General features: G+C 57.1%; 11 protein-coding genes across 11 annotated transcripts; 5 read left to right on the top strand and 6 right to left on the bottom strand.

Moving 5' to 3' along the window:
* Positions 1-468: 468 nt before the first annotated feature.
* CGGC5_v006446 (Vegetative incompatibility protein HET-E-1) lies at positions 469-2,331 on the bottom strand (the record flags this gene model as incomplete). Its single annotated transcript, XM_032031190.1, has 1 exon — positions 469-2,331. The coding sequence occupies one exon, from the start codon at positions 2,329-2,331 to the stop codon at positions 469-471; it is 1,863 nt and encodes a 620-aa protein (XP_031889152.1).
* A 1,399-nt stretch (positions 2,332-3,730) lies between these two features.
* On the top strand, positions 3,731-4,608 carry DOT5 (Peroxiredoxin DOT5; the record flags this gene model as incomplete). Its single annotated transcript, XM_032031188.1, has 2 exons — positions 3,731-4,088; positions 4,175-4,608. 2 exons carry the CDS (start codon positions 3,731-3,733, stop codon positions 4,606-4,608), a joined length of 792 nt encoding a protein of 263 aa, XP_031889347.1.
* A 470-nt stretch (positions 4,609-5,078) lies between these two features.
* On the top strand, positions 5,079-5,893 carry CGGC5_v006444 (NADH-ubiquinone oxidoreductase 21.3 kDa subunit; the record flags this gene model as incomplete). Its single annotated transcript, XM_032031187.1, has 3 exons — positions 5,079-5,135; positions 5,290-5,804; positions 5,869-5,893. The coding sequence occupies 3 exons, from the start codon at positions 5,079-5,081 to the stop codon at positions 5,891-5,893; spliced, it is 597 nt and encodes a 198-aa protein (XP_031889348.1).
* A 255-nt stretch (positions 5,894-6,148) lies between these two features.
* Positions 6,149-6,652, bottom strand: CGGC5_v006443 (putative ORAOV1 family protein; the record flags this gene model as incomplete). The annotated part of the gene is made up of 1 exon (XM_032031186.1): positions 6,149-6,652. One exon carries the CDS (start codon positions 6,650-6,652, stop codon positions 6,149-6,151), a length of 504 nt encoding a protein of 167 aa, XP_031889349.1.
* Positions 6,653-7,038: 386 nt separating this feature from the next.
* On the bottom strand, positions 7,039-7,948 carry lxrA (L-xylulose reductase; the record flags this gene model as incomplete). Its single annotated transcript, XM_032031185.1, has 2 exons — positions 7,039-7,838; positions 7,897-7,948. 2 exons carry the CDS (start codon positions 7,946-7,948, stop codon positions 7,039-7,041), a joined length of 852 nt encoding a protein of 283 aa, XP_031889350.1.
* A 1,448-nt stretch (positions 7,949-9,396) lies between these two features.
* ard1 (N-terminal acetyltransferase A complex catalytic subunit ard1) lies at positions 9,397-10,149 on the top strand (the record flags this gene model as incomplete). The annotated part of the gene is made up of 2 exons (XM_032031184.1): positions 9,397-9,709; positions 9,782-10,149. 2 exons carry the CDS (start codon positions 9,397-9,399, stop codon positions 10,147-10,149), a joined length of 681 nt encoding a protein of 226 aa, XP_031889378.1.
* Positions 10,150-10,589: 440 nt separating this feature from the next.
* CGGC5_v006440 (uncharacterized protein) lies at positions 10,590-13,130 on the bottom strand (the record flags this gene model as incomplete). The annotated part of the gene is made up of 1 exon (XM_032031183.1): positions 10,590-13,130. The coding sequence occupies one exon, from the start codon at positions 13,128-13,130 to the stop codon at positions 10,590-10,592; it is 2,541 nt and encodes an 846-aa protein (XP_031889351.1).
* A 1,225-nt stretch (positions 13,131-14,355) lies between these two features.
* tif222 (putative translation initiation factor eIF-2B subunit beta) lies at positions 14,356-15,823 on the bottom strand (the record flags this gene model as incomplete). Its single annotated transcript, XM_032031182.1, has 3 exons — positions 14,356-14,455; positions 14,510-15,673; positions 15,729-15,823. The coding sequence occupies 3 exons, from the start codon at positions 15,821-15,823 to the stop codon at positions 14,356-14,358; spliced, it is 1,359 nt and encodes a 452-aa protein (XP_031889352.1).
* Positions 15,824-18,777: 2,954 nt separating this feature from the next.
* nem1 (Nuclear envelope morphology protein 1) lies at positions 18,778-20,394 on the top strand (the record flags this gene model as incomplete). The annotated part of the gene is made up of 3 exons (XM_032031181.1): positions 18,778-19,905; positions 19,959-20,187; positions 20,243-20,394. 3 exons carry the CDS (start codon positions 18,778-18,780, stop codon positions 20,392-20,394), a joined length of 1,509 nt encoding a protein of 502 aa, XP_031889353.1.
* A 1,643-nt stretch (positions 20,395-22,037) lies between these two features.
* On the top strand, positions 22,038-22,772 carry CGGC5_v006437 (UPF0591 membrane protein; the record flags this gene model as incomplete). Its single annotated transcript, XM_032031180.1, has 4 exons — positions 22,038-22,050; positions 22,195-22,263; positions 22,340-22,575; positions 22,638-22,772. 4 exons carry the CDS (start codon positions 22,038-22,040, stop codon positions 22,770-22,772), a joined length of 453 nt encoding a protein of 150 aa, XP_031889354.1.
* An 866-nt stretch (positions 22,773-23,638) lies between these two features.
* NHP2 (H/ACA ribonucleoprotein complex subunit NHP2) lies at positions 23,639-24,426 on the bottom strand (the record flags this gene model as incomplete). Its single annotated transcript, XM_032031179.1, has 2 exons — positions 23,639-24,048; positions 24,132-24,426. 2 exons carry the CDS (start codon positions 24,424-24,426, stop codon positions 23,639-23,641), a joined length of 705 nt encoding a protein of 234 aa, XP_031889355.1.
* Between the last annotated feature and the right edge of the window lie 235 nt (positions 24,427-24,661).

Below are 24,661 nucleotides of genomic sequence, written 5' to 3'. Positions count from 1 at the left end.
AAGACGACACCCACTTCCCTCACCATCGCTGCAGAGATTCAATCGTCACTCATGTACAACTGTACAACCCAAAGCATTGCAGAACAATTCTTTTTCTTCCCATTGCAAGACTAGATGTCCGCCAAGCAACATGTCAAGCTCATGCCTTCGGCGCATATAAATGGCAGGCGCGCTCGGACCCACCTTTCCTAGCAGGAACATTGCGCCTGTCGCGAGTCGTCCGAAAATGGCCGCACATCATCAAAACTTCAGTCAATGCTCGCTCAACACCACAACGTCAAATAATCCACCAAAACACCAAAAATGAGATCGCGAGAAGCCCATGAGAGCAAAAGAGTAGTGACAAGAGTGGGATTCGAACCCACGCCAATTACTTGACTAGCACCTGAAGCTAGCGCCTTAGACCGCTCGGCCATCTTGCCGTGTTTTATTGTTGAAAAACTTCCCGGGAGTGGATACCATGTAGGGTTAAGCTGGGGTAGGCGACGCAAAGGTTACAACACCAACGAGGCGTCCGGCTGGCTCACCAGCAGATCCGACAGCAAATCCAGCGTCCAATGAAGAGTCGACATCGTTTACAGAAATCTGGATAGTCCAGGCGTACCTTCCCGCGTCACTGGGGATAACGCTCAAGGTTGTGAGGACCCGCCGATGTTCAGACAGCTGAAGTATCCGAGAGGCTGGACAGTTTGGCGATGCGACACCCTCTGCGGGCTCACGCTGGATGGCCAATTGAACGGCAGGGCGTTGATCCGGCCAATATTCCCGACGTTCCATCATAGGCCGAACGAGAAAGTAGATGCGACCCCCAAACAAAGACGCGGTATCCCAGTTGCCGAGATTCCTCAGAAGTGGAACACCTATGGGATCCTCATAGTTGCTAAGCAATATTGCCCATCGTTCCGAGGGCACACGGTTTGACATGATAGACACGAGAAACAGCTTCCAGACCTGTAGCTCATTGTCTCCCAGCAACGAGATTTGCAGCAATTGGGGGGTTAGGGAGATTTGGTCGAATCTCTCATGGTGAAGGAACACGCTGTCCATGCCGTCCCAAAGGGCATCAGGAGTAGCCTTGGAAATCTCGGTGTGGTGTAGCCATTTGAGTGAGCTCTGGTCCTGATTCAATCGAATGAAGACAGCAGAGCGGAACCTCTCGTCTTGATGCCCGATGTGATCCTCAAAACTGATGTGTCTAAGCAATTTTAGCAGTCGAGGCTTGCTGTCGAACAGCACGGCCTCGTTGAAGAAAGGCATGGCGAGCATCCAGGGCTTGTGGCGGATGAAACCTGACGGGGTCTTGGATACGTAGATGCCAATCGGTCTTCGAACTGCCGGTATTCCTTGTACATCGCTGCACTGCAGTAACAACACATACTCTCTCCCTTTTGAGGCTTCAGCCCCATCCTCAACCAACTCTTGCATGTGCAGAGTAGTGGAGACCATCAAGTTGGCCCTCGTCACAACAACATCGACATCGTCGATGAGCGGCGGCGTGTTTGATATCGTCCGATACAAGCAGGCAGCGAATTGGGCTGGTGATTCGGCGAATACGCCATCGTATGACCGCTGCCGTCCAGGATCTGTTGTCTCTGACGTCCAGGCCAGCAGAGACAGGTCGTTCGTCTCTTGCAGAATTTCCGACTGTAGGCGTGCGAAAGCCCTTTGTCCTTCCCCGTAGAGCAGAGGCATGTTGATATCGAACAGCCCGAGCAGGCAGTATGCTGCATCCTCGAGTCGAGTAGTTTGCCGTTTAGAAGCCCACGACATGCGAGTGGCGACCGGTATTTTCTTCGGTGACACCTTATTGAATAGAATATTGCTGTCAATGCCCGTGATGGAGGTGAGCATCATAGCTAGTGTTTCTTTATACCCAAGTTGCTCCCAGACGGCATTGTAGAAAACGATGTTCTTTGGCGCCACTAGCTCCTGCAAAGTCCATCCTCGCGTGAACCATCGGGAAGCTGTGAAGCTCTCGGGAAACGCACTCGAGTTTGCATCGTCGTGTACATCAGCCAGATATGCAAAGCATACTTTTGAAGACTGATACCACCGGAACATGGAGTTGATGGCCTCGGAGAGTTCAGCACTCGACGACTTGTCAATGCAGCAAGTGTCAACCCAGGCATAAAGAAGGCCTCGCGACTTGGCGAGGCGGCATGTTGCGGCAATCTTTGGAAATCCAGCTTTCCTTTTCACGGCGTCATTGAGACTCCTAAAGTCCTGGAAGGAAACTTCCTCCGTGCCCCAGGTGTGCGAGAGAATGGCGTAAGGAACGGTGGGATTCAGGTGCTCTTCCAGCTGAAGATTGTCGACGTTGATGAGCCACATGGTAGGAGTAATGTATGTCGCAGGCTACCAAGCAACGAACGCCGGGCCGATCTAGCTAGAGAAGGACGTCGCGTTGTAGGTTCTGCGGGGCCAGATATGACGCTGCAGGCTTTCGAGCGACGAAAGGTGTGGCGTGGAGAAGAAGGCGACATTTTCTCGACTACGAGATGGATAGCCGCTGGAGTAGAGGCTGACCAATGGTGTTGGTGAGAGAAGCTCATCTGCAGACAACACGACTACTTGAAATATAGTAGAGAACTGGAGGACTGAAGTGGCATTGGATGCGCGCAAAGCAGGTGGCTTCCTCTTCCCAATACCTAGACATCGTGGCTGCTGGCAAGCCACATTCTCATCGCTGGAGCGATGAGACAGACGCAGACGGGATCTCGATGGCAGGGACAGAAGTAGAAGTAGGGCGTCGAGACACGAGAAAGGGCCCAACACCTGTCAATGACGGACACGACGCGGGTGAAACTGCAGCGCATGTGGCCCTAGGCCCAGCCATCTGGTGTTCCCCCACACGAGCCCGGCAGCGCCAGAACGTGCGTTCGCACAGAGGCTAAGACCAAGACGGGGACGGGGGTCGAGGAACGCACGGCCACTGGACGAAAGCTTAGGCCGGGGTGGTGGGAAAGAAGCACCGAACCAGGAACGCAGAGAGCGTTGAGAGGTGGACGGCAGGGAAACAGCCGAAGGCACGAAATCTCCTTCAGAACCGGAGAGAGAGAGAGAGGCGTGTTCCCCGTCTGCCACTGCCGTTCCTGCCCCAACGAAGTCGCAGCTGCAGTTGCAGGGCACCTGGGTTCGGGGACCCAGACACGCAGATTCCGACCTGAGTCCTCTTGTGCTCTTGCTACACCACTCCTCCGGCAACCGCAGCTCCTCCCTCCTCCTCCTCCTCCTCCTCCTCCTCCCCCGAGCTGCGCGCAGCGTATTTTCCAGACTGCCCCGAGCTTAATAATTGACACCACAGTCCGAGCATGGGTGTAGTGTAATGAAGGCAGGGTACATCTTCATCGTACCTTGCCTTACCGTCAGGTAGGTAGCATCTGGGTGCCCGCACCGCACCGCACCGCTCCGCGCGCAAAATGCAGCACGCAGCATCTGCATCGCATCAGCCCCCTGGTCCCGGCTGAAGCTCTACCCATCGCCGCCTGTGATTGGCTCCTCCCGAGGCCGACCTCTTGAACCTCCTGTTTACCTCTCAACTTCCCTCGACTCCCGTAACCCCCTCCCGTCTTGCTGCAATTTCTCCAGACCTGTCCATCGCATCCAGATCGCATCATCAGCGCATCACCCAAGTCCAAGTCGCACATCACAAGCGACCCCCTTTGTAAAATCGCCGGCATCTACACCTTAATCACTACCACCAGCTCCCCCAACCCATCCTCCAGACGCAATGCCCGTCGAGCTCCGCAAGCGCAAAGCCCCCGAGCCCGCCCCGGCTCCTGCTCCCAAGAAGGCCTCCTCCAAGGTCGCAAAGGCCACAGAGAAGGTCAAGAGCGCCGTCAAGGGAAAGCCGGCCAAGGCCGCTCCCGAGAAGCCCGTTGAGGAGCCCGTCGAGAAGGAGAAGCCCGTCGCTGCCAATGGCTCCGACAAGAAGGTCAAGGCCGCCAAGGGCGAGACCATCAACCTCGACGGCTTCGGCGGCGAGGTCGAGACCAACGACGGCGACAAGACCACTCTGAAGGAGCTTGTCGACAAGAGCAAGGCCGGCGTCGTCCTCTTCACCTATCCTAAGGCCTCGACTCCTGGCTGTGAGTACTCCCCAATATACCGCGACATCCGCTCGGCGATATCACGTCGGGATGCACAGCGTGCTAATAATCGTCTTGATACTCAGGCACTACGCAAGTCTGTCTCTTCCGAGACTCCTACGAGCCGCTTACCAAGACGGGCTTGGCCATCTACGGCTTGTCCGCGGACTCGCCCAAGGCCAACACCACCTTCAAGACGAAGCAGAAGCTGCCTTACCCGCTGCTCTGCGATCCCAAGGCCACCCTAATCGGTGCCATTGGGTTCAAGAAGCACCCCAAGGGCACCCAGCGTGGTGTTTTCGTTGTCGACAAATCCGGTAAGGTCCTTGCCGCCGAGCCCGGCGGTCCTGCTGCCACCGTCGAGGTTGTCAAGGCGCTCGTCGAGGAGAGCGGTGACGCCGAGCCTGCTACTGAGACTGCTGCCGATGCCAAGGAGGAGCCGGCCAATGGTGACGCCAAGGACGAGAAGGAGGATGGCGCCGACGAGGCCGAGAAGAAGGATGAGAAGAAAGACGAGTAATTATAGTGCTGCGATGTAAGTATAATCTAGTGGTGAGAGTGCGTTCTTGTGGGAAAATGCTCTTGAGGAGGGATATGGGACGGTTTTTCATGTATCCGCAAGGTAGTTGGGAATTGATTTAATGGCGTTGGTCTTGCTTCAATTGCACATCATCCCCTCTGCCTCGGCGGCAGAGCATCGCCAAACCTTGATGGCGATGCGCGCAGGCCAATTTCCCGTGAATAAACCCCGGAAATTCCAGCGTTGCAGGGCAGATTTGCGTGAGAGAGGTGAAGTGGGTACTTTGTGTTAAAGTCGGGTTGCAAATTGAAGCACGGCTATTGCTTCGACCGGCTAAACCCCGGCTACCCGCTTCCGCCAGAAACTGGAGCACGCTCTCGACTCGGGTGCTGGATCACCACCAACATTCAAGCTCGCCCATCACCGACCGACCGAATACCCCTCTCCGCTCAACCCACGACGTCGCCAAGATGGCCTCCAAGGCAGTTGCGAAAGCTGCGGCTGGCGGCATTGTGGAGATCTCCAAGGTACGACCGCCCGCCCGGCCTCAATTGGCCCTCTCCCCGACGAAACAACCACCACCACCTGCCATCATCACCAAACCCTCCCCGACAAACGACCCAACTGCCCATGCCTCAAGTCCACGAATCCGATAGCTAACACACAGCCCCCAAACCACAGAAACACACCCTCCAGTCCACCGGCGTCTGGGAACGCATCCGCCGCTCCCTCGCCATCGACCCGAACCGCTCCTCCGGCGTGCCCTTGAACCCGACCTTCCGCAACCCGGCGCCCGGCTCCCTGGACCCCCTCCAGTACGACGACCCCGTCACCGTGCCCGCGGGCGACATCGCCGACAACCCGTACTGGAAGCGCGACTCCCGCCGCAACTACCCGGCCCTCAGCGTCGTCAACCAGGCCGACGTCGTCGGCCTGCTCTCGGTCGGCTCCGCGGCCAACCCGCGCGTCGAGCTCATCGGCGAGGCCGGCGAGAAGGCGCTCGTCGCCGCGCAGCAGGAGGCCCAGACCACCGGCATCGCGGCGTACCTCGAGAAGAACGGCACCGCCGTCGAGGCGGGCAAGGAGCAGCTCTTCACCAACGGCCTGCCGCCCACGCCCAGCGGACACGACCTCAAGAGCGGAAAGTGGGACGTGCACAAGTACAAGGTCAACGAGGACCAGTCCTACGGCGAAGCGTGAGTCCCTTTTCTGATCTGGCTGGTATTGATCGTGGGTTTGCTAACGTGGGTTGCTGTTTAGTTACCCCTGCAGGACGTTCACATAGGCCAGTGGATTTGAGGGTTTCTGTATGAGGGGAGTGGCAAAGCTGTAAATATGACGGACACTAGATTCCATTAAACGTTTTTCTCAAGTTTTCTGAAAATAATGTCCCAAAGTTGTCCCACGCCTACCCTTATTCCGTCGTCCTCCATCTTGGGGTATCTCGCCTCCCGCCGCTCATGCTCTATCTAGCTGTGGGAAGCCCATACATTCGACAAACACCGCCCATGCTAAGAATGAAACGGCCCAAAACGAATCTTCAAGCCTCATTTGACTCTGCAACCTTGGGGGCCTCAACAGCAGCCTCCTTGGCCGCGGCCCCCTCGCCCGTCATCCGCTCAATGATCTTGACCTTCCCCTGCGCCCTCTTGAACCGGTCGTCAAAGTCGTTGACGGCGTCGTCGTTATTCTCCTTGGACAGGGTCTCGGGCTCGACGAGCGCGAACGCCGCGGTGACGTTCTTCTCGAGCCGGGCGTTTGGCACCAGCGGCGGCAGAGAGCACGTCTTTGATTCCTTCTGTTCCTCCGACGATGACGCCCTGGGAACAGCAGCCGTCTTTTGCGGGAGCGACAGCCTGTTGGCCCAGACGACGGAGCGGCCATGTATCCTGCCGCTCTCGAGGAACTTTTCGTAGCCCTTTGCGAGGCCGACGGAGCGGCCCTCGATCTTGCCGGCAAGGATGCCGTCCTCGGTGCCCTGGCGGAAGCCCTCGGCGAAGAACTGCTCCTCGAGGTTGAGGACGTCGTCAAAAGGGTCGTCCATGTTATTTTGTACTTGGGGGAATGCGTTTTTAGGGTATTTGCGAATCAAGACGGGCGAATATTATGATTTTTATGCTGGACGGTTATTGCGTTGAGGCCAAACACTGAGGTTGAAGTTGATGGGGGGGCGATTTCTAATGGCGGGGCAAAATTAGTTTTGACTCAGCGACTTTTTGGCCCGCGTCTCCGACTCTCACATCAAGCATTCAACGCTCAAACTGATGAAAACAAATAGGCTAATTTCACAGAATTTTCACAGTTACATTTTGGGGAGGTGAAGAAAACAGTAGGTCAAAGTGGTTTGGGAATCAATTCTAAAAATTTTAAGTCTATTTAACAAAACAAAACAGAGCGCCATTCACATGAATCATCACTCATAAGAACCCTTTACTGCATACCAAACAGCATGCCGCCGTTGGCGCAGACAACCTGACCGGTACACCAAGCAGACTCCGCGGACACAAGCATACCAACAACGCCGGCAATCTCGCCCACGTACGCGGGGCGGCCGCCGGCCTCCTCGGCCTCGGCGACGAGCTCGTCCGAGTCGATGCCCTTGCGGGCGCGCATGAGGGGCGTGTGCTCGATGAAACCCTTGATGAAGCGCTTGAACTCGGGGGTGTTGCCGGCGTACATCTCGGTGAGGACGGGGCCCGGGTTGACGGCGTTGACGGTGGCGTTCTCGGAGAGCTCGCGGGCCCAGGTGCGGGTCATGGCCTCGAGGGCGGCCTTGGTGCCGCCGTAGACGCTCTGCTCGGGGAAGCCGGTGGACGAGGAGACAGAGGACATGTTGACGATGCGGCCGCTGCGGTCGCGCGGCAGGTAGGGCTGTAGGGCCTGGACGAGGAGGAGGGGCCCGAGGACGTTGACGCGGTAGGAAAGGTCGAACTGCTCGACTGTGATGTCCGGGAGGAGGTTGTTGTGGGCGACGCCGGCGTTGTTGATGAGGATGTCGACCTGGAACTTGCCGTCCTTTTGGAGGAAGTGGGCTTTGGCCGTCTCGACGAGGGAGCGGGGGCCGGTGGGGGTTCCCATGTCGGCCTGGACGGGGAGGACGGTGATGTTGTGTTTTGTCTGGAGGTCGGCGGCGAGCTGGTCGGCGGGGGCTTTGGAGGAGGCGGAGGTGTAGCCTAGGATCAAGTTGCAGCCTTTGGAGGCGAGGTTCTCCGCGATGGCGACGCCAATACCTGATGTTTTGTTAGTTGTTTTCTTGAGTGAGCAAGTAGGCAGAGGACGGTATCGCACCTCGAGAGCCGCCGGTGACGATTCCGAGCTTTCCTTCGAGGGAACGAGACATTGCTGATGCTGTCTTTGGTATTCGGACTATACTGAAATGTGACAATAGGAAACAGAGGCTACTGGGTCACGGAATGGTTGTAAAGTGAGAGAAGAGGAGAATAGAGAGAGGTAGATTAGCAGGTTACAGCAGGACCGGGGAGGACGGGGACCACAAGGTCGCTCTTATAACACGGCAGCTTAGGGTACCCAACGTAAGAACTGGGACCCTTAGTAGAGCAAAAAAGTACAATCTCCTAAATCGGCAATGCTAGCAGTTCTCGTGACCGGACAGAGGCGCGCAGCTTGGAGGTGACTGGATTAACGACCCAATGGAACGCGTCCTCGTGGCAGGAAAGATCCTGGTGCGGCGTGTCCCTCGAGACGAAGCTCTCGGCGGGATATGCAAGCTACCCCGCTGTCGCAGAGCCGTCCGGGGGGTAAAGTGCTGGTGCCCCGCGGTGGTGGGACGGACGGCGCTGAGATGGGCGACCCCCACGTCATTCTCCCGCGCCAATCCTGTGCCAGGGTTCGAGGCGCTGGAAGGGTCTTTCTAGACCATCGTGAAGGTCGCATTAGGGTTCGGAAAGGGCCCTGGTGCAGGTGACTCCCAAGTTGAGACATTGCTGTGGCATTTTGTTGGGTACGAATTGCTACAACGGTGAATTACATGGCTGAAGGGGACGAATGACGAGCAATTAACAAGGGCGAAAAATAGAGACGACCACGAAGATCCCGCACATTGGGGATATCTTAAGAGAGCATCGTATACTGTTACTTCAGACACTGTAAGACCAGAGACTCTATATGCTTTAATCTTGGACCTCGTTCTTTAGAATAAACTGGGGAAATGGGCCATTGAGCTAATCCACGAGTCAAGTTGCGTCGTCTTTGCGTCGTGATGTCTCGGTGTCGGTGGGAAGTGTTACCGCTAAAGCTGGAGAAGCAGCGCTAAGACTTTCCGGAATAGTTTACACCGAGTATAATATGCGGGAGGATAACGGTATATGCTGGAATTGAGTAGCTGGAAACGTAACAAGCCGCATTGAAAAATAGAAGCCCGAACGGAAGCGCCGTTAGTGGCTGACTTCAAGTCTAGTAGTCAATTGAATGTGCAGCTTGGACAAGCTCATCCTCTGCATTGGAACGGTAAAAAGCACAGCTGTAAGCTCCCCAATCGCAATTGGCGGGGCAGTTTCGAGCGACCCTCGGAGCCTCGTGCGGCGCTGAGTGTGGTGGGGTCGGCAGCAGCGACCACCAACGACATGGGTCACCACCTAAAAGTCTCTCCTTCACCACCATTCATCAACCCACACCACCACGCACCCCTCCCACCTCAGCCTCGCGCGACAGCTGCCTCCCACCCCGGACCACGACCAGTCCAGCTCGAATAGTAGCCTCGCTTCCTCCCTCTGCGTCACTGTACCGAACTTCCCGTCCCGAGACGAAAAGAAGAGAAACTCGCCCACCATGGATATCCGCCTCCTCAAGTCCTCCGACCTCCCCCTCATACAACACGCCAACCTCGAGAACCTGCCCGAGAACTACTTCCTCAAGTACTACCTCTACCATGCCCTCTCGTGGCCCCAGCTCAGCTATGTCGCCGTCGACGTCTCCCGCCCCAAGCGCACACCCTACGACTACCCCAAGATCGTCGGCTACGTGCTCGCCAAGATGGAGGAGGAGCCCACCGACGGCGTGCCTCATGGCCACATCACCAGTCTCAGCGTCATGCGCACCCACCGCCGCCTGGGTATCGCCGAGAAGCTGATGCGTCAAAGTCGTAAGTGTGCCCCCGTCGTCAAGGCCGTTGCCATTAATTATGGACGTCCTGAGCTGACATTGACCCCAACAGAACTGGCTATGGTCGAGACCTTTGGCGCCCAGTACGTCTCCCTCCACGTCCGTGTCTCCAACAAGGCCGCCATCCACCTGTACCGCGACACCCTCGGCTTCAAGACCGAAAAGACGGAGAAGTCGTACTACGCCGACGGCGAGGACGCCTACTGCATGAAGCTCGACCTCGGCTACATCCGCGAGCAGATCCAGGACGAGCGCGACCGTGAGGCGGAGGAGGGCGGTGCCGCCGAGGCCGCTGACGAGGGCGATCCCGTTGGCGACGTCGGCCGCGACCCCAACGCCGACAAGAAGCGCAAGGTCAAGGTCGGCCGCGGCCTCGGTGTCGGGGAGCTGGTGGAGAAGAACGAGTCCGCCAAGAACTAGGAGTCTGGCCGTGACTCTAAGTTCGTCCCCTATTGTTTGTCCCCTATTGAGGCCTCCAAGGAGTTTTTGATGAATGGGTCGAAGCCAGTGGCGATCTGACTGGTGAATGATGGACCGTGAGGACGGGAGGCGCGATCTGCATGCGGACTTGTGAATCCCTGTATTGGGCACCATCCGCGGGAGACTTTGGGATGTTCATCTGCCTGATGGCGTCCGAAGCTATTCAAGAGAGGTGGCTTAAAAAAAGAGGCGTGTATACAGGGACAAGCATTCTAATGAATGCAAGTTTAAAACGATTACGACAGGATACGGCGCATCATAGCACGGTGACCCAAAAATAGACGAGGCATGGTAAACTACCAATGGAAGCAAAGAAACAAGAGTTCCCTCCCATATGTTGTGTATATATTACATACTCAACCAGCTTGCGTGTCTCGTTTTCACCACCCGGCGGCTTTTCTCTCTTCCTCCGCGACTAGCTCCCGCGCATACTCGGCATCCGCCTCGACGCGGAGCTTCTCAACGTTCCTGGATATCTCATCAATCTCCTCAATCAACCGCTGCGCCGTCTGCTCTCCAGTTGAGCTTCCTCCTCTCTGTCCCCAACGACCATGCCCGCGGCCCCGCCCCCCGCCGCAGCGTCCTCTGCCCCTCCCCAGGGGAGCATTCTCCAGCTCCTCGGTTCTCTGGTCCAGACGGACCTTGTCCAGCTCCTCCACCTTCTGCGCTAGGTCCTTCTCCATGTCCTTCACGGCGTCGAAGAGGGACTGCGATGAAGGTGGCTGCGGCGTGCTCGGCGACGCCGGCTCGATGCCGGCCCCTCGCTCTGCTGCCGCGGGCCACGCCCCGGGGAACCCACCGTTGAAAGCCTCTCCGCGTCCACGGCCACGACCGTCCCATCCTCGCCCGAAGCCGCCCGCCCAGGGATGGAATCCCCCGCCGTACTGATGGGGCCCGTTCGGGACGCCCCACATGTTCGGGGCCGGCGGCGTATGCGTCATTGGCGGTTGGGGGTTGATGGGCGGCACGGGTGGCACTGGCGGGATCGGCGCCGCGTGTATTACCGGCGGCGGGACGTGGACTGGCGGGACGTGGACATGGACTCCCGGAGGCGGGAACGGCGGCGGCGCGCCCCAGGTCGGGGACTGGTGTTGATGCTGATGTGCGTGGTGGTGGTGTTGTTGGTGGTGTTGTCCCCTACCGCCGCCGCCGCTGCGTCTGCCCTCCCTCCGGCTCCGTCGTTCCTCGCGTCTCTGCTCCCTGCGCTCCCTCTTGTCCTCACGTCTCTTCGCCCGCCGCTCCCGGCGCTTCTCCCTGCGGACGCCGCGCTGCTGGCGCTTGAGCTTGCGCCATTCCTGCGTCAGGGCCTTGATCTCCGCCTTCAGCGCCCTCTCGTCGACAACGGTGGGTGTCTCTGTAGCAGACGATGCCTGTTCCCGCGCTGAGGACCTGGCGGAGCGGATCTCGGAGCGCAGCTGCGAGACCTCGGCCCGCGTCACGGGCTGATCAGGGTGCGCGAGCCAGTCGGCCACGCGCTGCTTGTAGATGGGCAGCTGCGCGGGGTAGAGGTCGTCGTAGTCGGGCAGGGAGCCGACGGAGGAGGCCGACTCGGAGGAGGAGGTTGACGAGGCGGAGGACGAGGAGTCGGAGGAGGGGGAGCGGTGCTGGTTGGCGGGGTATCGTCCGGGAGGACGGCCGCGGCCGCGGGTGTGGGCTCCGCCTCGGTGCGCTTGGAAGAGAGGGTGGTCGGGAGGCGGGCCTGGGGGCGGAGCGTGAGGGCCTTGGGTGAACGGGCCAGGAGGGAAGATTGGTGGTTGTGCCGCGGCGGGATGCCATTGCTGTCCGACGTATGGCTGCCCGCGGGGGTTAGCGGCGTTGGGATTGTTCCCGAATCTGATTCCTCTCTCATCTGCGATGAAGCTCCCCAGCCTGATGCCGTTGCTATCCGCTATAAACCTATCCCCAATGGAGATGCCGTCTTCGCTGAGCCTGATACCGGCAAAGTTCCAGCTCCGAGACCCAGAGGGTGCAGGCTGCTGCGGGACCGCTCCCTGGTGAGCGTGTGCTGAGAAGGGTATGGGGCCCCCGGGTCCAGCCGACGCGGGACTGTCGACGTTGCGATCGAAAGACTGATCCCACGCGCCGGGCATCCGCAACTCCTCTACCTCCGGACTCAAGCTAACCAGCATGCCCCTCGGACCGAAGAAGCCCTCGTTCCATTGCGCGACGACGCCCTCCGCGTCTTCCCTCCTCAACCCCACCCCCACGGCCGCGGCGCCCGGGTCCGTCTCCGGGTCGGAGCGGATCTGCTCCAACTGCGCGGAGGCATGGTGGCTGCTGTTGCTGCTGTTGTTGCCGGTACTCTGCCCGCTCACACTGTCCCCACTAGAATTTGCCGCAGCAGCTGCGGCGGCGAGGGCCTCTTCCTCGGCCTGCAGCTTGCGGTTGATGACGGCCTCATTCCGGGCGGCGGCGTGGTGGGGGATCAGGACGTTGATGAACGTGGCCCAGTCCTGCTGCGTGACATCCCGGGCGGCCCAGGTGGGCGCGTACGGGACGTCGTCCGGGGTCGTTGTGGGGGTGATGGCGATTGTGTGGACGAGCTGCTCGCGCGGGGAGCGGGACCGCGGCGGCGGGCGGGAGTCGAAATATGCTGCCGAAAAGTCCGAGTACGCCGTCGTTGACGATGCGGGGTGGTTTGCAATGCTGGCGTTGGCGCTGGAGAGGGAGGAGTCGTGGCGCGAGTGCGGTTGGGTGGTGTTTGTGCGCGGGGTCAGCGGCGGGGTGTAGATGACTTCGCTGTGAGAAGAGGCGTGTGAGGAGACGCGCGAGGCGGCATCGTCGGACGGGATGCGCGGTGAAGCTGAAGCGTTGGTGTTGTTGGTATTTGAGCTGCGCCCGGCGGTAGAGTAGATGTCCGTCTCTGAATACGGCGGGGGCGGGACGTCGTCGATGCCGGGGTCTGGCTGTCGCATGGCCATTCGCGGCGATTTTGTTGGTCGGTGTAATTGACGGTGATGGAGCTCGGTGAAGCTATGACTTCTTCGCAGGGGTGGGATGAGACGAAGATTTCGGTCGACGTTGACGACGTTAATTGTCAGTGCATAGATAATTCTCACCTAACAACGAAAAAAAATAAATTGGGAGGAGGGAGATGTCAAGGACAAGAAGAGGACAAGAAATCATCGGCAAGCCGACACAACCGCGAGCGGTGGGATCATCTGGCGTTTTTGACGAGCTGGGCTGGGCCTAAAGGTGCTAAACTCCGTTGACTCAATCCTCCAATGTCATCCATCTCAAGACCCCCATGCCCCGTCCCGCTAAGCCTTGGCCAACTTAAACCTCAACAGCTGCCTATCCAGGCTCACCCGAACGTTCGCGTAGCCTTACGACCCTTCGTACTCTCGGACTGCGATACTTGTCGAACGACAGTTCGTCACTCAATAGAGGGGGACCCCGCCTCCCGGGAGCCCAGGCGGCGCGGCCGAGCACACGCCATGTGAAGATAAGCATCAAGCTTAGGTAGTTTGAGGGAGACCCCTGCCCTGAAAAGGCGCAGCAGTACCTTACTTCCAGTACGCGTTGCGCAAAACAGCCCGAAAAGATGTCACCGCCCAACTGTGTTTCTCTTACTTCCGAGAAGCCTCAAGTTAGAGAAGCCTCACTGCACGTTGCTGACGCGGCCCCCCCTGCGGACGGGAGAGGCAGCAGCGCACATCTTTCCAAGACCAATCATGACGAGACCCATCACCCGAGAGCTAGGTATGACTCTGAACCGCCAAGCGCATCGCTGCCTTCCACACACACACACTCACACAACGAACCAAGCCCCCAAAGCCCCAGCCAAAGCCCCTCATTCCCCAGTGGGTCTCCCACGCCGTTGGAACGCCGACCCTTGAAAGTGTACCGGTCGGCGGTAAACCCCTCCAACTCCAACGCCGTGCTGCCGAACCAACCGGCCCTAGCCCTAGAACGGCCAGAGGGCTACATACGTATAGTGATACGACCAAATCGACAATTAGCGTACTGTACAGAACCAGGCTATGCATGCCGCGCCTGATGATGCCGATGACTGGTCAGGCCCCAAGAACTTTCTTCGGTCTCGTCTTCAGGGCCACGAATCACTGCCAGGGCCGCGGACGCCGCTTTCGCGTCCTGGCAGGCTTGAATGCAAGTTGTTCCTTGCGACACTGGGCATGTCCCAGATCACCGATCAGCCTCGGTGCTCCAAAGGTGGAAGTCCACGTCCTCTGGCTTGTAATGATCGGCGATAATGGTTGACAGATGGTTGCGAGAATGGGCGCCGCTGTACACGCTGTTAGTTATTTGGTTAATCAAGTAGTACGCGGCAATCACTTACAGGTTTGTGATGTAGGTGTCGAGCAGCTCCGGAGGCACAAACTCGCTGACGGCGCTCCGAATGTCGACACCATTGACCATGGCCCCGTCTGCGAAGCTCACATGGTTCATGGAGCTACCCCATTCTACCAAGCTCTCCTCGTCAAAGTAGCTCTCTGGGCAAAGCTTGTACACACCACTGAGGATAATAACAGGGTTGCCCTGCTCCTTGGCTGCACGGGCGATGACGCCGGCTCCTGCGTCCGTGAGGATACCTCCGTTAGCCAGAACAGCTCTCGCGCCGAGGATGACCTTGTTGATCCGTGGCATGTAGGCCATCATGCCGCCGTTCTGGATGCTGATCGAGTCAATGCCGGCAGCGCTCAGCTTCTTTCTAAATGATGCGTAGGGGCCCTCGTTGGATCCGCGAGCTGGCTCCGACGCAATGAATACGGTAAATCTTCTCCGCGTGGCCGCGCGCAAAATGAATTTTTGAACAGTGGCTGAAGGCTGGTGGACGAGCACGTAGTCGCCTGGGTGAATCTGGACATCAGCAGCCGCGGCAATCTGGTCATCTACTTGGCTGATCTCGTCCTTGAGCTCCTCAATACCCTCGATGACCTCTGACCTGAGAGCGTGAACCTTAGTCGACTGCCCGCGGAGAGGGGTCGAAGCACCCGAGTCCTTGCCGAAGGGCGATCCAGCCATAATTGCGCTGACATCTGCTGGGGGAGAGGCCTCGAGAAGAGAGAAGAGTGACTTGGAGACGTGGAAGGAGCTCGTTGAGGTAAGAGCGCCGGGACGGACCGGTCTCGGGCCGCTTGAGATGTAGTCTGCGCCAGCATCCTGCTTGGTATATGTCGAAGGGGGCCATTGGTGCTCCAACTTGGAAGGGTCGGGCACTGCTGTTGTAGGAGTGGTCCCCACCTCTGTAGCCGTCTCGCTGGCATCTTCGTTGCGGTCCTCGGCAGCCTCGTCTCGAATCAGACTGAGCACGCGCCTGACAATGTTGCCCACAACAAGCTCCTTGGGCTGAGCGGCGATGAGGCGTAGACCGATCTGTTGGATCTTTTCCAAGAGTTGATCGACATCGGACCATTTGGACTTGGCGACGACTTGGAGGAGGATGTGGGCGGTCGCGACGGCGCAGAGCTCGGAGCCCTGGATCTGTCTTCGCTTCAGCAGCCTGCGACGCAAGGGTTAGCGGAGGACGGTTTGACGCGACAGGAAGAGGTACGTACGAAATGAGACCGTCAATTGAAGCTTCCAACGGCTTGCCCTTGAGGGATTTGAGGTACCGCTCCAGGTCCCCCACGCTGGGTTTCACTGTAGCCATTTTGGGAGTGTGCAGGTCGTTGGTGGGAAGGGCCGAGGACGGGAGGAGTCGCGGGGTTATCGCGAGACGGCTAGGGTGTGTCGCGGGGTTGCCGAAGGGGCAGAAGGTTAACCTAAAGGGCAGTAGACGTCTTCAAATCTATCAGCACGCGTAATACACAATTCAATGGTTGTTTGTCGGACTTGGCTGGGCGTTGGTGGTGAATTGGAAATTGTGCGCAGAGAGCTGTGACTCAACGTTGAAGCTTCGGGGAAAGCACAATGGAGACCATCCCTGTCACACCAAAAAATTCGAGGGGCATTGGGTGACCTGCTCCAGCTTCTGGGGCAAGTGTCAGCGGGTGGCTCTGAGTGGTCGCGCAAAGCTCGGCCCGAAGCAACCCGTACAGGGCCCTGAAAAGGTCCCCAATCACTCTGGAAAGAATCGCTCCACTAGGGATTGCCCCTCCATCACTGCAAAATGACGTTGGGGTTTGAAGCATTCTGCTGGTGATTCTGCCAGTGATGCACTAGGGCGTTGCGCTGTCCAGTGAGCTTGTCGACAGCTTTTTCCTTTCCCTGGGGCATAACTAGGTGCACACGAGGGCAAGACAGGGAGGCAACTTGAAATTCCGCAGTGGGTGAGCAAACTTGGATTGGGCGTCAGGTCTTCCATTTGGCATCATTGGCAGTTTTGGGTTAAGTTAAGGCTACTAGCTGTTCTACTAATCCATGATTCTAGAGGCACTTGACTTACATAGGTATTCGTCAAGACGAGAAAAAGGCCAAAGGTTGTTTCCCAGAGAGAAATATGTCTTGCCCCGATATTTCAAACGACACCGATGGAGTTACATGAGGGTCGTATGCGATTGAGCAGTATTTGCTCCTCCGAACTCTGTGTCATCATTTACATCCGTTTTTGTTCTGATAGGAGTATGTCACTAGCAAAATATCACCCGGCCTCTTTAACACGGAGTTGACGGTATGGAATTTAAAGTTCCCATGTTGAAGCGACAAGCGGCCTTGGTGTTGTAACGGTTAATGCCTCCTAGCCCCAGTAATGAGCCTCACAGAAAGCGATACCGACAGCAATTGGGAGAGGCAATGCTCAATCACCCGCATAAGAAAAATGCTCATTCAAGGATCTGCGCATGGCCTTTCTGCCTCACTAACGAACGCAAGAGTTGCGGGTTGAGAACAGGTAGCTGGGGCTGTCGACGAATGGTTGGACGGCAATGGAACACGGATACGAGGCGTGGATCGGAGAACTGTGACGCTGCTCTTGTGATGGGCTCGATTCTTCAGTTCCCGATTCATGCCCTGCCTCTGCTCAATCAGATTCCCCAACGACAATATCAAAAGTGGAGTTGAGTTCTTCACATGAAAGAGCACATGTCTGGCAGAGCTTGTCGGGAATCGGCTGATGGATGCTTGCAATCAGTTCAGAAGTCATGGCCGAAAACCCATGGACATTCGTCGAGGGTTAAGCTGGAAGTAGAAGCCCTTTCCGAAGACCGCACCGCAAAAAAGGGCGAGGGAGAAGGGAGGAGTCCAGAGCTCCGGATGCCGCTGCTCAATGCTCAATGCTGTTGGGTAACGACAGCTTAGATTGTGGGCTGAGGTCCACGGGGACGAAGAGAATACTATGTACATGGATTACGTAGCCGCTTGGCGGCAGCTGGCCACCCCTGCTGCTGCTCACTCCCTCAAAAGTTGCGGCCATGTTCCACTGAAGCACCAGGACAGCAAATGGCAGAGGTCCAAAAAGGACACTGAATTCTTTGCAGACACTGGAATCGGCACGTGAACATCCAGTAGGCTGTCTTCATTCCATCCCCCACAAGGGAAAGAGCCAGGGTAACCAAGCAGTGTAACCCCCAGCAGTCCGGATAGCACCCACTGATGCTGCTGCTGGCCTGCTGCTGCTGCTCCTGCACCTGCAATAGAGTGAGCGAAATAGAGAAAGAGCACAAAGTACCGTCCCAGCAAATGTCTGCGTGACGGTACCACTGTCCACCACAGGCGGCCCAGCCCGACCCAGCAGACTCGCAGTCTGTTGAGAGCAGCTCCATCGCTCATCCCTCCACTCCCCTCGCACCCTCGCGCACCTCACACTCCTTGTCACTTGTACCTGGAATCCGCTTCCCTCCCGCGGCTTCCAGTCCACAGTCCACAATCCACAGTGAACAGTCCACAGAACCTCTGTCGAAACAGATCGGTTGTCGTTGACGCCTCCAATCAGAAAAAAGTTCCCGGCCATCTCAACCATTAACCACCCCCCTGCCCGTCTCGACTGGACTCTGCGAACTCCCGACAGCCCGACGCCTTCTATACCGTACCTACACTCCCTTTTCACTTACTCTACCTACCTGCTTCTCCAACTTCTCCAGCATCCTCCCCCTCCTACGGCCATTTGGTCCAAAGGCAGTCCAAGTCCAGCCAGCACAACACATCAGCAATCAAGTCGACAGCTTTGCGCTGACGGCCACATCGCGCTTTAGCGTTTGTTAGCACCAGACGGACGAACCTTTTTTCGCCGGCGCCACCACTTTCGCGCTTCTTTTTCTCCCGCGTCGACTTTCCATGGCGAGCTGATTTGCTGTTACTCCTTGGATTTTGGGGGGAACACCACCTGGCCAGCCCGAGGCTTGGAACTCTTCAACACGACCGACGATACACTCGATCCTCGAGACCCGCAGCATCACTTCGAACAAAACCACTTCGACGCATATAATTAGACAAACACGCACTCGTTCGCTCGTTACCTCGATCGCCGCGCACTTCGCCTTGCTGCAAATCCGCCACCTGCTCTGACGCGACAGCTCGCCCATCGCATCTCCCGTCGCGCGGAACGTCTGGAACATTCCTGACCACCAGTACCCCTATCTCCTGATCCTCGAACCCGCTCGCCCTTTCCGATCTCCCATCGCACCCGCCGTCGACCCCATGCCTCATGGATTGCATATCTTCTCAAAGATGAACTCCCTGAACATAATCACCTCGCGCGTGTCTCCGCCGCCGAGTCCGGTCGCTTCGCGATCCAACTCCCTGGGTTCGCTGGGTCTGACGGTTCAATCCGACGACAACCAGCATGACGGCGAGAGCGCAGAGAACCAGGGTGACAGCCACGAAGGGGAAACCTTTCCGCTAGAGAAGACCGCATTTGAGAAGAACAACGATGGTCATGGCATGGATCTGGCCAGCGAAGCCACGCCGCTAATAGGGGAATCGAAAGATTCTAGCCTAAGGTCGACTTCATGGCACACCTTGCCTCGGCGCATGGCTGTCAGCTTCATCAATTCCATCCGCTGGGTCTTGTCAACTCTTGCCGCCCCTGGAGTATATCTCATCGCCTGCCTCTACGACGACACGGGCGCATTCTCGCCCTTTTATCAGCTAAAGAAGCTGTTCGGTTTCGGCGGTAGCAGCAAGAAGTTTGGGAACGATTTCACCGAATCGAGCGCCATGAACGAGAAATCAGGAAGGCAAGGGAGCGCCGGGTACGGAGGTGTTGCGTATTCCAGGCCAGTCGGGTCGTCAGGTTCATCATCTTCAGGTCTATCATCAGAATCCGAGTCAGACGCAGATCGCAGACGGCGTGGATCCACCAGTCGACACTCTCGGTCCAAGTCTTCAGCAGAGGAAATCGCGCCGGCAAGAAGGTCCATTCGCATTAAGTTGCACAGCGACGATGCACTGCCGACGCGCAAGCATAGGAAGACGCAGTCTGCTGCTGCACGTCCTAAGGAATCCGGCGGCTCCGACATTTCTGCCCAGCTCAAGTCTCCAACATCTCCCGCCGGCGCACTGACGAGATATCCCAAGACGCCGGCTCCTCCCCGACCCTTGATTCCCCGCCGTCAGCCGTCATATCTGAACATCGAACCGACCGATCCCAAATACCAAAAAACCCTTATCTTGGACCTCGACGAAACTTTGATCCACAGCATGTCTAAGGGAGGCCGCATGAGTACTGGACACATGGTTGAGGTCAGACTTAATCAGACGTATGTGGGCGCCGGAGGTCAGACGTCCATTGGACCGCAGCATCCAATCCTGTACTGGGTCAACAAGCGTCCGCACTGCGATGATTTCCTCAGAAGGGTAAGTCGATTGAAGCTGTTGAGTTCAGGGAGTAAGCGTTGACAGCTGTCTAGGTCTGCAAATGGTACAATCTCGTGGTGTTCACGGCTAGTGTCCAAGAATACGCAGACCCCGTTATCGACTGGTTAGAGGCAGAGCGAAAGTTCTTCTCGGCGCGTTACTACAGACAACACTGCACCTTTAGACAGGGCGCATTTATCAAAGATCTCAGCTCAGTCGAGCCTGATCTCAGCAAGGTCATGATTCTGGACAACAGCCCGTTGAGTTATATGTTTCATCAAGGTATGCGACCAGAAAATGAGAATCATTCCGCAATCTCATCTAACCCGTACAACAGACAATGCGATCCCAATTCAAGGATGGATCAACGATCCGACAGACAATGATTTGCTCCACCTGGTGCCACTACTAGAAGGGTTGCAGTACGTGTCGGATGTGCGGGCGTTGCTTGCCTTAAGAGGAGGGGAAGACGGTCAGCACATGGCGTAAGGGTTTGGGAATTGTAGAGGGTTATCGGTGTACAGGCATGGGAATAGCGAAGCGGCCACCGGCGGATTCAACTACGCGGTGTAACGCTGTTTTAATAAAGAAATTCGATGAACAGACGGAGTATGGAGTTTGGGCGATGCGTTCTGTGACTATTTCGAATTGCTGCAGGTCTGTCAGACCACTGAAGAATCGCCAAATATGTGAGCAACGCGGTAGAGAACCAGAAGAAAGTGGCATTTTCGAGGCTTTTGACAATTCCAACTTCTCAATGCAGGGGCTATCAACGCGCTCAAAGGCGCATATTCCTGTCCCGTTCCTGGGCTAGAGTCGGCCAGGTACTGCCGTCAGTTACCTCGGGTCTTGAATAGGCAGGCAGCGGCATGAATGATACAATCAATACGTAGTTTTACGGAAGGAATCGCAGTACTCTCTACGCAGAATAGTCTAGAGCTTCCCTGCAGGGGTTCGCAAAGCTCGTGGGTCCCGTTCATCGGAAACAGCATCATGGCTCGATTTGCGACTTAGACTTGCACCGCCTTGGTTCAGGACAAGGGACGTTTTCAAGCCACTGAACCCCCAATCTCGATCAGATTACGGGATATCTGTACTCCAGCTGCTCCTTCCCCGCAGTCTCCCCCGACGGTGGCCTGTTTGACAGGCGCTGAATTGCAGGGCCAGGGAAGGCAAATAGCGGAGGGCAAAGGAGGACAAGCTCCGAAAGAGAGGATTGCCATTGAAAGGTGATGTGCTCCCAGGTGACATGGAGGTTACCTAGATGCGGGTAGTTAGCCGGGGGTATGCGGGTTCAGCGGAGGGAGGAAAGGCCCATTGGCAGGTCTCGGCCAATGGAGGGAGCACGGAGTGGGTCGGGTGTGGGTTTGGCGGGGGAGCCAGGGTGGTGACATCATGGCACAGGTGACGACACCACGTCCTCAGGTGCTTCGCTGGGCCAACAGTTCCCAATTGCGGCGGGCTGGGGGCGGAAAGCTGCTGTGGAAGGGGAAAATGGCAGGGTGGGAAAAGAGATTTGGCCTGGTCTGGACTGGTAGTCGGGACACATCATGCAGCAGCAGGGCATGGTACGAATAAACAAGCAGGCAGGCAGGCAGGCGGTAGGAGAAGCAGTGGCACGTCTCTCGTCACGTCTTATTCCATTTGCACGAGAAGCGCCCCCCACCCCCCCCCCCCCCCTGCTTGTACCTTTCGCCCAGCTATGCTTTAATTGCGCATAGCTCCTGTTAGCCCTTGGCTGAGGTATTCTTACACTTCGTCGATGAGGGAACGAGACTTCGATCTCCTCGACGGGGCCCGCGTCGCCTAGGCGGTTCTTGTACCTTGGTCACCCATTACCTCAATTGCTAGCTCTGTTTCGCCCTCCCGGGGGCGGGATTGTGGTTGAGCTTGGCCTTGGCTTTGAGGTTTCTGGTACTTTCCCACTTGCGTGCAGGAGCTGAGGTCACAGCTAGCTCACACAAACGTTGCGGTGCCTTGCACCACCTGCCTTCCACACACCACCCCTTTGGCACATAAAAGCCAGTCCTATCCCGCCTCTTCGGGCACAGGTCTCTATTTACATCACTCTCCCAGCCCAATCGAACTTGAGTTTTCCAGTTTCATCAAAAGATACCCAAAATACCGCCATCATGTCTTTGCACTGTAAGTGTTGCCTCCCTAGATTGGAAGGAGAGAGCGAGCTTGTGCCTCAACGTCGAAAGGGACCGATATGTCGTCATCGTGGATCAAGGCAGCATGGCAGAAACGCAGAGATTCAATAAGTTGCTAACATCAACTGCTCAACAGACCTTCCCCCCGTCAAGCCTTCGGCCATCGCCCTCGGCACCATCTTCAACCACACCACTGAGCTCGCCGGTATGTGATACCTCCCCCCTGGCTTCCAAACCACACCACTCGATCACATCAGCTGACCAGAGCTCGCCCGCAACAGTCTTGACCCCCCTCTTCGGCCAGACCTACCAGCGCGCCAAGGCCGCCAACAGCAAGGAGGAGTTCCTCCGCTCCAAGGAGGCCAGCTCCGCCGCCGTCGCCTGGGGCACCTCCCTCGTCGGCTCCGCCCTCCAGTCCTACGGAGTCGGCGCCCTCATCAACGCCACCGGCACGCTCTCCTACAAGGGCGCCGCCTACCTCGGCAGTCTGATCTTCTTCGCTACCTCTGCTCCCGGCGTAAGTTCTTCTTCCTCGCATTTTGCCTTTGTTGTGTCGATGACTGACACGCTTGCGCACAGTACATCTCCCAGGTCTTCGCCGAGAAGCGCCCTCTTGACACCGTCGGTGTCAGTGCCCTCGCCAAGGTCATTGAGACCGTCGGTCTCTCCGTCTTCCTCACCTGGTGGGGAACCCGCACCAACCCCTTCGACTAAAGGGTTGCGTTTTTTAATGTAATGAAATGAAATGGAGAGTATGGAACAGACTCCTCATGTGCTATTAGCCTATTGGATCGGATGGGTTGCGGTCATGGAGTTTGAAGAGAAGTCGATAGCCTCGACTGGGAACCACTTTGCCATGTACCTACACTTGCTGCTCAAGCCATGATTCCCCTAATTAAAAAAGGTTCAAAATACTTGTCGCTGTCAACTTGAAATGGGTTGCAATATCTGTGAACATCGTGACATTGCAACAATTAAGCGGGAGAGCTACATCAAGGAAATTCACCCAGGAGGGGAGATGTTGATGGACGTATAGCATTTCCACATGTCACGACGCTTGCTTTGGACGGCGACATTGGCTAGGCTAAACTTTGCTCCAAAGTCAAGCAGCTTGGGCCGAGCACCATTCGCGACAACATGACGCCTTCACAGCATCACGAAAGACAGTGCCCTCACTCTGAGAAGCACAGCAAGGGTTTCCTCCACACCTTCGCACCCTGACGGTTCCAACGAAGGCTTTGATAATTTGAAAATCGTTTATTGGTGAGTACTCAACTATACTCATGCAGATAATCCGTTAGAACGCCGAGCATCTTCTGCTTTTGTGCCATCCAGGAGAAAATTCAAGTTCCCATATGTCCGCGCCGCAAGGTTCAGGTGATGGTGGTACAACCCGCATAAAGCCGTTTTGTAATGGTGGACCCCGAACACACACCCACACTCTCGAAGGGACGTCTCTCGTACCTAATTTTTTGTAACACAACCTCACTCGCCCATGCAGGGGTATCATGCGCATCACGCAAACACACACAGACTGCGTGTCCCCTCAAAATCCGACCAGAAGCCCTGGTATCAGTAGCTTAGGACCAGAAAGACTGCTTGGCCGTCTCCTTCTGCACGAGCTTGACCAGGGCGGAGTAGACCTCGGAGTAGTCCTCGCCGTCGTCCTCCTCGGCATCATCGCCGGCGGACTTCTTCTCGGCCTTCTTGGCGTCGGCGGCGGAGCGCTTCTCGGTGACCATGACGACGGAGGTCGGGCGCTTCGTCTTGGCGGCGGCGCCGAGCTCGGCGCGCGAGGTGACGAAGATGTAGGGCACGTTGTGGTCCTCGCAGAGCACGGGGATGTGGGAGATGACGTCCATGGGGGAGATGTCGCCGGCGATGATGACGACGCCCGGGAAGGCGGTGTTGCTGGGCCCGGAGGCGGGGGACTTGCGGAGGGTCTTGACGACCTCCTTGACGCCGCGCTTGAGGGTGTTGTTCTTGGCGGCTGGAATGGGATAGTTAGTATGCCGGAACGTTTGTGTGGCCCAATTGACCTCGAAGCGCGACGCGGTGTGGGGGAAAACGTACCCTTGCGGATGGACTTCATGACCTTCTTCATGTTCTTCTCGTCGGCCAATGGCACGGCGAAGGGCACGAGGGCGCCGACGACGGGGAGGCCGTCGGCGGTCTTGGAGGAGACATCGCCGGAGGCGACGGCGGTGGCGGCGACGTCGGCCTGGAGGTGCTCGTCGAGGGCGCGCTCGAGCTTCTCCTTCTTGTCCTTCTTGTCCTTCTTATCCTTCTTGTCCTTCTTGACGCCTCCGTCGGACACGGATCGCTTCTTGTCCTTCTTCTCCTTCTTCTCGGGCTTCTCGGCGGCCATTGTGACGGTTTGTGGTGGAGGATTGAAGGGTTGGAAGGGGGAGAGAGAGGTTGTGAGTTGGCGACGTGTTGGATGAAGCTTCGCTGGGACCGACGAGACTCGACTTTTTTTTCTTTGCAACTCAATGGGTTGCTGAACTTTTTTTCAGTGGGGCACTACGAATTGGCGGCGCATAGTAACTCCGCGCCGAGGCCTCACCTTCCGGCAGGCTTCGGTGAGATGTTCAATACACGTG

This window comes from Colletotrichum fructicola (genome assembly GCF_000319635.2).
Source record: "Colletotrichum fructicola Nara gc5 chromosome Unknown KSG_Nara_v1_contig03, whole genome shotgun sequence".
In the NCBI taxonomy this organism is placed as follows: Eukaryota; Fungi; Ascomycota; class Sordariomycetes; order Glomerellales; family Glomerellaceae; genus Colletotrichum; species Colletotrichum fructicola.
This window is presented reverse-complemented; position numbering and strand designations above follow the sequence as displayed.